The sequence below is a fragment of the Anthonomus grandis genome, chromosome 18, assembly GCF_022605725.1.
Source record: "Anthonomus grandis grandis chromosome 18, icAntGran1.3, whole genome shotgun sequence".
In the NCBI taxonomy this organism is placed as follows: domain Eukaryota; kingdom Metazoa; phylum Arthropoda; class Insecta; order Coleoptera; family Curculionidae; genus Anthonomus; species Anthonomus grandis.
The window spans coordinates 3204570-3217084 of NC_065563.1; the positions used below are offsets into that span (position 1 = coordinate 3204570).

At 33.1% G+C, this 12515-nt stretch overlaps 1 protein-coding gene across 3 annotated transcripts in view; it reads left to right on the forward strand.

The window, feature by feature from the left end:
• Positions 1-11678, forward strand: part of LOC126746707 (uncharacterized) — a 100273-nt gene extending 88595 nt beyond the window's left edge. Inside the window, exons 1-9 of one of the 3 annotated variants that reach the window (XM_050455048.1) lie at positions 7708-7930; positions 8069-8368; positions 8423-8515; positions 8697-8912; positions 9317-9441; positions 9490-9656; positions 9904-10101; positions 10333-10719; positions 11141-11678. In XM_050455048.1, coding sequence (XP_050311005.1) covers positions 8430-8515; positions 8697-8912; positions 9317-9441; positions 9490-9656; positions 9904-10101; positions 10333-10593 — 1053 coding nt within the window. In that variant the 5' untranslated portion in view covers positions 7708-7930; positions 8069-8368; positions 8423-8429 and the 3' untranslated portion in view covers positions 10594-10719; positions 11141-11678. Of the gene's footprint in view, positions 1-7707; positions 7931-8068; positions 8369-8422; positions 8516-8696; positions 8913-9316; positions 9657-9903; positions 10102-10332; positions 10720-11140 lie in introns of those variants that run through there. The other 2 variants (XM_050455046.1, XM_050455047.1) reach the window with 2 other exon arrangements.
• Positions 11679-12515: the final 837 nt, after the last annotated feature.

Consider the following 12515-nt stretch of genomic DNA (forward strand, 5'->3'; position numbering starts at 1 on the left):
CGGAAAATTGCCTCTGGCTTCAATGAATAATATTTCTACAGCCGCACCAAAAAGGAAAATCACTGAGTCAACAGCTTACCCTGTAAAACGTATAAGGCATGTAGAATTGCAAAGGTTGTCAAAAAATCTCCTTGCAATAAATGAAGAAGCATTAAAAACTTTGCAAAATATTGACAACAACATGGGTTCAATAGCGGAGTCTCTTAGGGATATTAAAGAAATTTTACAGAAAAAATGACTGAATCACTAATATACATATACAGGGTGTCTCACGACGAATAGACGCGATCGATATTTCGGAAACTAATTTTTCAAAAATTTTGAAAATTTGGCAACATGGCACAGTCGATGGGGGCTACACAACTAAAATATTTTGACAGTTGTGACGTTTCCGGTTATACCGGAAGTAGGTGTCAACTTCGTAATTTTAAATGGAACATCCTGTATATTTTTACTTTTTTGGCTTTTACGTGAAATTCTAAGTATATTTTGTGTATAATGTCCTATACCTAAGTGTAACCGTTTTTGACATATTTTTAATTTCATGTGAAAAACTATGTTTATAAGCCCTAACATAATTACCGATTACTCCCTTTTAGTAGCTTTTATTTATTGGTTAGTTTTGGTTTTATTTTAGAGGAAGGACCACTTTAAAAGACTATTTTAAAATTTGGCTAAAAAAAAGATACAGGGTGGTCAAAAACTAGCATTAAAAATTAAAATGAAAAAATCATTAAAAGTCAATTTTTTTAAATGGAAACCCCCTATTTTTATAATTTTTTCATAAAGATAATTAAAAATAAGGTTAACTTTGTATAAGGTTATCTAGTCCAAAAATTGATAGTTTCCGAAATATTGGCAGTTTAAATTTGGCCTAATATTAAAAGCCGTATAATAACACGGCTCAAGGATTGTTGATTAGTTGGGCATGACGGTTGTCATAGTAACCGCTAGAAGCGGCAGTAAGACAATGGATTATATGCATTAAATTTATAAGTTAGTTGCTATTTAAGTTTTCTTCGTAAAAGTGTAATTTAATTAAAAAGTGTACATTTCTGTTATAATCCATTATCTTACTGCCGCTTCTAGCGGTTACTATGACAACCGTCATGCCCAACTAATCAACAATCCTTGAGCCGTGTTATTATACGGCTTTTAATATTAGGCCAAATTTAAACTGCCAATATTTCGGAAACTATCAATTTTTGGACTAGATAACCTTATACAAAGTTAACCTTATTTTTAATTATCTTTATGAAAAAATTATAAAAATAGGGGGTTTCCATTTAAAAAAATTGACTTTTAATGATTTTTTCATTTTAATTTTTAATGCTAGTTTTTGACCACCCTGTATCTTTTTTTTAACCAAATTTTAAAATAGTCTTTTAAAGTGGTCCTTCCTCTAAAATAAAACCAAAACTAACCAATAAATAAAGGTACTAAAAGGGAGTAATCGGTAATTATGTTAGGGCTTATAAACATAGTTTTTCACATGAAATTAAAAATATGTCAAAAACGGTTACACTTAGGTATAGGACATTATACACAAAATATACTTAGAATTTCACGTAAAAGCCAAAAAAGTAAAAATATACAGGGTGTTCCATTTAAAATAACGAAGTTGACACCTACTTCCGGTATAACCGGAAATGTCACAACTGTCAAAATATTTTAGTTGTGTAGCCCCCCTCGACAGTGCCATGTTGCCAAATTTTCAAAATTTTTGAAAAATTAGTTTCCGAAATATCGATCGCGTCTATTCGTCGTGAGACACCCTGTATAATATGAATATTATAAAATATATTATATGTATATATTTTATTATTTATATAATGTATTTATATTATCTGTTTTTGATTTGTGAATTTGTTTATTTTTTTAATTTAAATCAAAATTTAGTTGACTGAGTTAAAGTTTCTTGTGTTATACCTATTTGTTAGAATTAAAATTACTTATAGGTATGTCTATTTAATTAACTGAGTTATGAAACGTCAAATTTTGTGCTTAAGATAAAAGTAATTTTAGTATGTTTATTAGGCTGTGATAAAGCGCTGTTAAATGTACGTATTTGGTTAAAGGTTCCTAATAAAGTATAATTTGTAGTATTATTGAATGTTTCCTGTTATAGAAAATTTCGCCTCCCATGCCACCCCAGTGATTTATGGCTTTTAGAGAAATTATCATAAAATAATTAAAATTTTTTAATACTTAAATAATTGCATAAACCTATAAAGCCATTTTTTAAAAATAAAAAATTGATAAGCTTAAAAATATTTATTTATACCTATTACAAAGTTTCAAATTTTAGGGGAATTTAAATTGAATTATATAATAATATATAAAAAAAACCAATTCTGAAATATAGGCATGCTTAATTTTATTTACTATAATTACTTTAAAAATTAATTTTTGGTATTTCTTTTGTGTCATTAAGAATTTTCTTGTATCAGCCCTCAAATGTAGTGACCATACAAAAAAAAACTATTTGTTATAAATAAAGTTTCTTACTTTTCAATTCTTACAATTAGAAAATATTTCTTAATTAACAAAAAAAGATAAAAAAAAAACATTGTTTACTTTCTATACTGCTTTATATTTATATAAATCTCGATATAAACTTAATTTCTAAAGTAAAGATTAATGAGATTTCTTCTTGCGTTATTCCCTTCTTGATTATTGGCGGCAACATTATTGGGAACCATGGCATAAATTGGCTCTTGAGGCTGTGGAACTTCAAAATCAATTCCCAATCTGGCTTCCACACAGAGATTATGGAGAATCTCACAAGCATTAAAAATCTGCCCCACCATTTCAGGAGAATATCTTAAAACTTTAGAAAGACACAAAAACCGACCCTTTAAGACACCAATGCATCTCTCCACGCAGTTTCTTGTTTGTATATGGGCCTGTGTATATCTGCCTTCAGGAGACTCAGGCAATGCATTCTCTATAGGAGTTATAAGCCAAGGCTCCTGAGGATACCCTGAATCCCCGAGCAACCATGAATTTCTGTCACCTGCAAAGCACATACCACATACATTTTAAGCTTTTATACCATCTTATGAAAATATTTTTTATTATTTACCTCTTAAGTATTCAGCTTCTAGTACAGCTCTTACCATTGACTATCGCCAAATGTAGGCATCATGTGAAGCCCCAGCATATTGAGCATTTATATTTAATATTCGTAAGTTATGATCACAAATCTGTAAAGCAATGAGAAATGCATATTATGACCTAGTAAAAGCTTTTATTTGATAAAAATATTTACAATTTGGATATTTTTAGAGTGATATCCTTTCCTGTTCAAATAGTTGTGTTCTTCTATTTGGGGTCTGATAATCTCCACATGGGTACAGTCAATGGCACCTATCACTCCTGGAAAACCTCTGCTTGCCATAAAAACTTCCTTAACATTATTTTTTTCCTGGCGATTTTGTGGGAATTTAATGAATTGTCCAGCAAATGTATTTACTAGAGCAGTCGTTATTTCATGAATTGCCTTTGACATGGTTTGCTGTGAAACGAAATGTCATGGCTACGACCTAAAACCCTTTGATAGGATCCCGTAGCATAAAAAGCAAGGGTTCCAAAAAATTTAATAAGACTGGGCACTGCTACAGGGTTATTACCCCTCTCTAGGTCAGCCAAAATACCATTCAACAAGAACCGGGCCATATCTTTATTTATTCTAAATAGTTCTTTGAATCTAGTTTCCTCAATAGAAAAAGGATCACTTTCTTCCCACATATTTCTCCTTTCTAAATTAGCTAAACGCAAATCCTCCAGCCTCTCTTGCGCTTTTATTTATGCAGTTTGTAGATATTTTTTCATTTAAACAGTTTCAAAATAGTAAAAAATACCAGAGTTCAAGATCAAAACTTTTCCTACATAAATATCACCTATTCTACATTTTATAAATTTTATCCTCAACAATTTGTCAAGAACCAAGATATAAATTTGTCCATTATACATTTTAAAATACCTAAAATATAATATGTACCTACATACATTTAAAAAATATATATTTTAGTCTAGTTTATTCTAAAATTCAGTATCTAATTTCTATTTGGGGATCTGCTTTTAAAAATAAAATTGAACCTTTGAAAAAATTTCAAAACAAAATAATTAAATGTATTTATAAATTGCCATTGTTAAAATCAACAATAAATTTATATAAGCCAAAGGGTTTATTAAATATTACAGATTTAAATAAATTAAATGCATTCTATCATAGTGAAAGAAAAATGTTCTAATATAACTTTGACAAGAACAAATGAATTTCATAAACATAATACAAGGCAACATTTAAATTTAAAGACATTAAATTTTAAAACTAAATTTGAAAAACAATTAGTATTATATTGTAACGGAATATTGCTATATAATTCGTTACCAACAAAAATAAAAAATACGCATAATTTAAAAAATGTTTTGTTACGACCCGTAAAATATATTTATTCAGGATAAATCAATATTCCGTTCGAGTAAAATGATTGTTTGGAAAACACATTCCAAACAAGTTAAACCCCAAATAAAATTGTGCCGCCACTGTGTTTTAGACAAAGAAATCTTTTGCGTATGTTCGTCCCTCTTTAACACAATCAGACCGCCAAATTCCCGAAATCGGGGCGAATTAGAAGTGGCGCGGACAAGTACGTAAGTGTAAAAACACAGTGGACGCCGATTTCCTGCTTACCGGCAGCCAGCGCCGATCGGCGCCTATAAGCTTCTATAATAAATAATGCTTTCAAGTTAGCAATAACACAATAGAGACAGGCTCAGGCTTGTTGGCGCTGGTAGTCGGCGTCACCGGTTTTACCGGAATGATTATTTAGTTCTTTCTAGCCGGTTGTTCGTACAGGCAGACAGATACAGCTATGGATATAGAGATTTTAATAGCATCAGTGTATAAGAAATGCCCAATATGGGATAAGAAAAGTAAATTACACAGCAATAGAAATGTTGTTGACAAATGTTGGAAAGAAATTTCTGAAGAAATGAAAGAGGATGGTACGTATGAAAATATATATCTATTATTTCGTTTATTATATTATTGTTTTTATTTCTCTAAAAATATGAATAAATAGATTATTATTTATCGTATGACAGAGTGATGTTGGAAAAATATGTTACAAATATATCTCTAATCGTTTTGGCTTCATTTAATGCTCGTCCTGTTACTTGCCATCTATTGTGATCAGGAATATTTAACCTTACATCTGTCAAATGTCGTTCAAATCCTTCTCTGTCTATTATAGTGTTGTGAAGAATACATATACATTTAATTATATGATCTGCAGTAGCTATGTCAGTTTCAATGCACTTTAAAAGTAGTCTCCATTTAGCACTCACGATACCAAAGGCACATTCAATAGTTTTCCTTGCACGAGATAAACGTTTATTAAAGCACTCTTTCTCAAAATTTAAATCTCTTCCACCAAATGGTTTCAAAAGATAAGGAAGCAAGGGGTATGCTTCGTCACCTATTAGTACAAACGGTGCTTTTAAGGTAGTTTGAGGCAGATACGCTGGTTCTGGAATATCCAGTTGTTTATTCGATAGCAACTTATACAGTTCCGAAGATTGAAATGTACCACCATCACTTTGTTTGCCGTATCCACCGACATCTATAACTATAAATTTATAATTTGCATCTGCTACTCCTTGTAGGACCACAGAAAAATATTTTTTATAATTAAAAAACATTGACCCTGAATTTCTAGGGCAAAGAATGCGTACATGTTTTCCATCAATACTGCCGATGCAATGTGGAAAATTCCAAATATTGTTAAAATCTTCAGATATCTTTTGAAAATCATCTTTCGTGGGCACAGGCATATGGACTGGTTGCAGTACTTTCCACAATGCAGCAACTGTTTCTGTTACAATTTTTCCTACAGTAGAAGCTCCAACCCTGAATGAAAATGACAGCATTCTGAAAGATGAGCCTGTAGCAAGATACCTGCAAAAAACATATTTTATTAGAACGTGGTTTTGACGTTTTGATAAATGAATGAATGATTACAAATGGTCAGTGAGGGGTGTAAATTAAAATTATCCTGAAAGTATATTTTTAGAGATGGTAAAATCATAAGATAATGAAAGCAAACAATAAATTTGAAAAAATTATTGAATTTTGAATAATCAAGATATTTACAAATTTTTGATACTAATTATTTTTATTTCATACTTTTTAGTGCATTTTGAAATTTTTTTTACTATGTAATTTTGTTTCAGAAAATAAACTGAGGAAAAAATGGAAGTATATCAGGGATCAATTTTCCGTAGAATTAGGAAAATTTCCTCCTCCACGTTCAGGTGATGCCGCAAATGATACTCCGACATCCAAGTGGCCATACTTCAAACTGCTCTTATTTTTGAAAGATACGGTAATGCCTAGAAAGTTGAAAGGAAATTTGCCACAAGTAAGTGGTCGTACTGAAAGCTTTGCAGAAAGTCAAACTGAAGCAGAAGAGTCGATTCAGTCATCGATGGAATTAGACGAGACCAGCTTTTGTTCCACTGAAGATGTTGTACCTCCTCAACGAAATGCTGGCGATGATATCGTAGAAAATACAAGGCAAGAAAATATTGAAACACCTTCGAGAACAAAAAGGAATACTGATGTATCTTCGACACCACAATTTTCATCTAAAAAGAAACGAGGCCCAACAGAAATATTTAACGACTCATTATTAGAAATTGAGAAACAAAAAGTAGCATACCTAGAGTCAAAATCTAAGCGAGCAAATGAGAAAGAAGATGAACACCTCTTGTTTTTTAAAAGTCTTCTGCCTCATGTGAAAAAAATTCCTGAGTCACGCGTATTAGCTTTTCGATGCCGGGTTCAAGAGCTAGTTGAACAATTTTCATACCCGCTAAATAGGTTCGAATCTGTTCCATCTACGATCCTTGGTCCTTCAACTTCCAACTCATCTATTTCCAATCAATCACTGAATTACATCGATAGAAATCGTTTCACTGCAGAAGAAGAATGTACAAGTCTCATTTTATCAAACATGGAACAACCTGAAACGGTTTCTGGTACTTCCGAATGTCCCCCACCACTGTCCTTCTTTTTGAAATAAAAATTTAATCAACCATTTTAAGTCTTATTTTTGTTGAAACAAAACCAACATATGTAATTATTTGCTAGACGTTTTGTTAATAGTAAATGATTTGTTTGTTAGTAACCTACTTAAAATATATACTCGTAAATATTATAAAGATACTTACCTCAAGGTAATGACTAATCTTTCTTCTGGTAAAATGGGCTGACTGTGAAGGTTACACCAGTTTTTAGTTAGAAGATGTTTAACTTTTTCTAGAATATATTTGAAGGTTTCATGGTTCATTCTGGTGTACTGAAAAAAGCGGTCAGGGTCATCTGTCAACTTCTTGAACAAATGATGATATTCACCATAAAGTACCCTCTCACGATTTATAGAGTGAACACCAACTTTTTTTCTAGTAATTATTTTAGTTACAAGGCTATCTAACGCAATAAATTCATCGTCAGATGAGCTAGATGCCATGTTGACGCGAAGGTTAACCTGGAACTGACAAAAGGCTGGTTTTTATTTGCTTTTTTCTCGTCGGCACTGTGTCCGCACTAAGTGCCGAAATTCGGAACCGATCGGCGCTGGTTTCCGGTAAGCAGGAAACCGGCTTTCACTGTGTTTTCGCCCTAACGATGGAAAACAGGCAAATAACACAATGGACGTTCGACACACTCCCGAAGCTTCCCCCGAAGCGACTCGGCGAGCGCCCGAACAGGGTGACCTCGACACATAACACACCGCTCGGAAATACTCGATTATGTTGAGACGAGAGAGACAACAAATCGGAAATCATTTACCAGAATACGTACCGAAAAAACCTTTCGAGACACTGAATTATCGGGGTTGCCAGCGCTATTATTTAACAGGTAATATACAATTTTTTTAGGTGATCGAATAGTCATACCATTCGATAAATCGTTAAAAAAAAATAATTAAAAAACAAAACTAATTTCAATAGCTGTCTTATTATTCTTTTTAGTATATGTTTCCTATTTAAATTGCAGTTTTCAATTGGCGCTAAGACCGATGCTTCTAAGTCTTGACAACCCTGAAAACCCGCTTTCTGTAATATCCATCGAGTGATTCCCTGAAAGCAAAACTTCAGCTTTGCTTTTTTGCTTGGCTTGCGATATTATTGCGATTTTTGCAAATCACTATTGAATTGGTATTTCGAAAATAAACTACATTATTATTGTTTAGTGTTGTCTACCATTTGTTTTTTAAGCGTTTGTAGTGCTTTTAGTGCCAAAATACTTTAGAAGTCTCCATTATATTCAAGATTCAAGGATACCTCGACCGCCTAGGTACTTTCAACTTGTTTATGTTTATTTTATTGGTAGATATAGGTGTAATTTCAGGGTAATAATGGACCATAGGAGATATCAGAGATCAGGAGGAATTTACCACGATGGGTTTTTGTACATAACAAGATCCACGAAGCACAACATCAGGTAGGTATCGATTATGAAATTGTGTGTTAGACAAATATTAATGTTAAACTAGGAGTAGAACTGTGTCTATAATAGCAACTACAAATAATAAATAAATTGGAAAAGGATTATTCAGTTCGCATTGGACTAGTGGATAGTGTTCAGCTGTATGAATATATATGTATATGTATCTAATTTTTAGGTATTTAATCTGTAGCAAGTACCGACGATTGGGTTGTATTGCATCAGGGAAAATCCACTTACAAGAGGGAAATGTCTTCATTCCTATAAAGGTTGAACATAATCATCCTAGAGACGACAACAGAGTTGAAGCAATGGATTTTAGAATTCAGCTACGGGAGGCCTGTGTTCGAGAAAGAGGAACCCTTAAAAATATTTATGAGCGCGTTGCCGCAAGGTAAAGTGGCTATTATATATACTACAGGACTATATAGGACTCCACAGGACAATACAGTATTATACAGGACTTCTACAGTACACTACAGTAATGTACACTAATAAATTTCTGTTTAAAAAGTGTTTTATAGAGACTTTTTTTGCTGCCATTAAAGAACTACTTTTTCGTAGCTAAATAAAACACTTTTTAAACAAGTTTTTTGTTACAAAAAAAACTGTTACCCTTACAATTTGCTTTTTAAAAAAAGACATACAGCTAAAGGCTTTTTTAATTTTAAAAAGTACATTTTAACTTTTAAAAAAGATTTTCTTATAACTAATTTTATAGGAAAGAGTAAAACTCAAAACTCGTTTTTCTATCTATTAAAATCTATAGGTGCTTAATTTCAATTATTCTTCATTTAGAAACGTGGATGGTGCTGTTGAGGTTCCATTTAATGTGATTCGCCGTTCAATGTTGAGATGGAGCCAGGCAACGAGGCCTAATGTCCCGGCAACTTTAACGGAACTGGCAGACATATTTCGAACAGGTAATTGGCCAAGATATACGGATTGTACCAGTGGACGTTTTTTTTCAGGTGTGGTCGAAGCCAATGGACTTACTGCGGTGGTTTTTGGCAATAGAGAATTTATAGGAAACTTCATTGACTCCCAACACACATTCATTGATGGAACCTTCAAGGCAGTACCGAGAAGACCTAACTTTTGTCAAATCTTGACCATATTTGCCACTTGCATGGATCATGTAAGTATAACAGCTATAGGATTTAAAAATTCATAGACAATTAATTTAATTGAATAATTAGGAAGTATTATATTTACTATTTATAAGCTATCCTTTTATAAAAATATTCACCCTCTTTGCTAAAATAAAAATAAGTTTATGCCATCCTCTAAACATTAATATTTAGAATATGATAGAAAAAATCACTATTATAAACTTTTATTGTTTATACACTATTCAGTTAATTTTAAGTTATATACTTTTGCAGGCTTTTCCAGTTGCACATATTTTCATGGAGAGAAGAACGAAAATCTTGTATGATGCTGTTTTTGCCTACCTGCGTGAGAACTTCCCACAATTTGTCAATATTAACGTTGTGACGGACTATGAGGTGGCTTTGGTGGAATCACTGAGGAACAACTTTCCCAATGCCTCATTGCATGGTTGTTTTTTCCATTATTGTCAGGTGTGTATTTGTATGTATATTTACATGCACTTCAACAATAAAGGTGAAAATATGAAATAAGTTGTTAATATTTTCAAATTTTTATTTTCCTGTATATGTAGATATTTAAGGAAAGTTTAAGCACCATGCACTTAAATTATATGTTATAAAAGAGCAGTTTAAAATGGTGCTTACACGCATTTTAATCAAAATGCATAATATGAGATTTTATATGAAAAAAAACTTTTTTAGGCGGTATTACGAAAAGCCAGGACTTTAGGGATTACACGGCAGATCGAGGGACGACCTAATGGAAGAGTCTTATTGAAGAAATACTATTGTTTGGCGCTTCTACCTGCGGAGATGATTGAACCGACATTAGTTTCCTTGCAGGTTTTTTTTTGTTATCAATCGCATTTTTTATTCGTGACCATTTTTTCTATTATAAGGACGATTTGGACTTTGGCGCTGTATTTAGAGAACTCAATGAGTATATCAGGAGGCAATGGATAGAACGCGTTACAGCTCAGCATTTCAGTGTATTCAGGCAACGACATAGGACCAACAATGTGATGGAATCATACCACAGAAGACTGAACAGTAAATTGAGTAGACATCCTGGCGTGTGGGATTTGATAGGTAATCTACAAATTTAAAACTCTAAGCTAAAATTTTCACCAAGTTCATGAGAGTGTTGTACTACACCAATTTACATGATCTACTTTTTTTATTGTTTTATTGCCCATTTTTTTAAATTAAACTAAACTAAATGTTTTTCGTCAATAAAATTTTTTGGACCGGATGGTGAATGCGCTAATATTCAACGGCTACAGGCGATGCGCGATGCTATAGTCTATTTACTTTAATATCTAGTAAATTATATTTCAAGCAAATATTATAAAACTATATGCTTAAAGTGTAATTTAAATTCAATTGCTGCTGATGAAGGTCTTTTACGGGTCCAGCATATAAAAACGGTGCTTTTTCTTTATTAATTAACCAATATACTTTTTCTTTAACTTAAGAAAGCAGCGTTACCTTCTATTCAATTATATTTCAGAGACGCTTATTGATATCCAGAACACTGCTTCCATCGAGCTGACTCAGCTGGAACAACACCCCAATGTTTACAGGATTGCAAGAAAGAATGTGGTATTTGATGCTCGACTGAAACAAGCTTGGGACAAGTTATCGGATGGTCGCTTCACCGTGGGAGATTTCCTAAGGCAAGCAGTCCATTTTGTGGATGGCATAGATGGACAACTACATCAGTGGAACCAGGAAGTACCGACCGAAGAAGAAGAAGAAGCTGTCGTCGTTTCACTAGACCATCTTCATCGTTTATTAATGCCAGCTCCTATTGCTCAACCACCAAGAAATGTTCCTATTTTACTCCATCAGCAACGTCCTCTTCTTCTGGAACCTCCTCCGCTCATTCCACTTCCTCGTGCACGCATGCCTTTACCTCCATTAGTTCCTATTCCCATTTTGCCACTTGTCCGTCCATTGTCACCTCCTCCCCTTGTCCCAATCCTTCAGAATTTGCCGCCGCCGCCCCAAATCTTAGAACTACAACCCCCGAGATCTCCTTCTCCCGGTTTTTCTGATTCACCTCCTCCTCCTGGTTTGCCTGCTTCTCCTCCTCCTGGTTTTCCTGCTTCTCCTCCTCCTCCTGAACCCATGTTCACCCATCCCTGAAGGAATCTTAGGATTGTTCGGCCAGCTAGAAAACGATGAAGAGTTACCAGTTAGAGCTCCAGTTAACCGTAAGTTCATTTCAAATGTTTTTTTTTGGCTAATTTTCGTGCTATTTTTTTTAAGGCTGGGAATCGAAAATTCAAGTAGTGCCATTTAACGAGGACACCATGCCACCCATGCTGAACTGTAATGTCTGCCTTCTAAACGTGGTACAGTATGTAATGCCGGACTGTGGTCATCTGTTTTGTTCCACATGCTCATCCATTATATACAACACTGAGGCAGCTCGGTGTGCAATATGTCGAGCGGAACTAAACCGATCACCTATTCCTTTTTTTTTTAATTGAAAGTAATTTGATATTTTTCAGGTTTTATAATATTTTTCTAGTATTAGTAGTATTTCTATTTTGCAGCATTTTTTATATTCCTTTTCTATACACCTCTATTTTAATTAATTTTTGATTTCCTAGTTTACCTTTCCTTTCCCCGGCAAAAATCCATATTTTTGTTTCACTTCTTCATCAATATTGCAGGGGTAAAACAAAGTATGGAAAGTCTACACCTTCTCGTTGGTTTTGCTGAACTATAAAATGTTTTGTATTTGTTACCAAACAACATATTTTATTGACTAAGTAGACTTCCTTTTATTTTTACAAATTACATTAGTAATTAACAGTTCCGAAATGCAAGTTTTAGTTTAAGTGAAATATATTCAAATACTTGTATACATAACAATA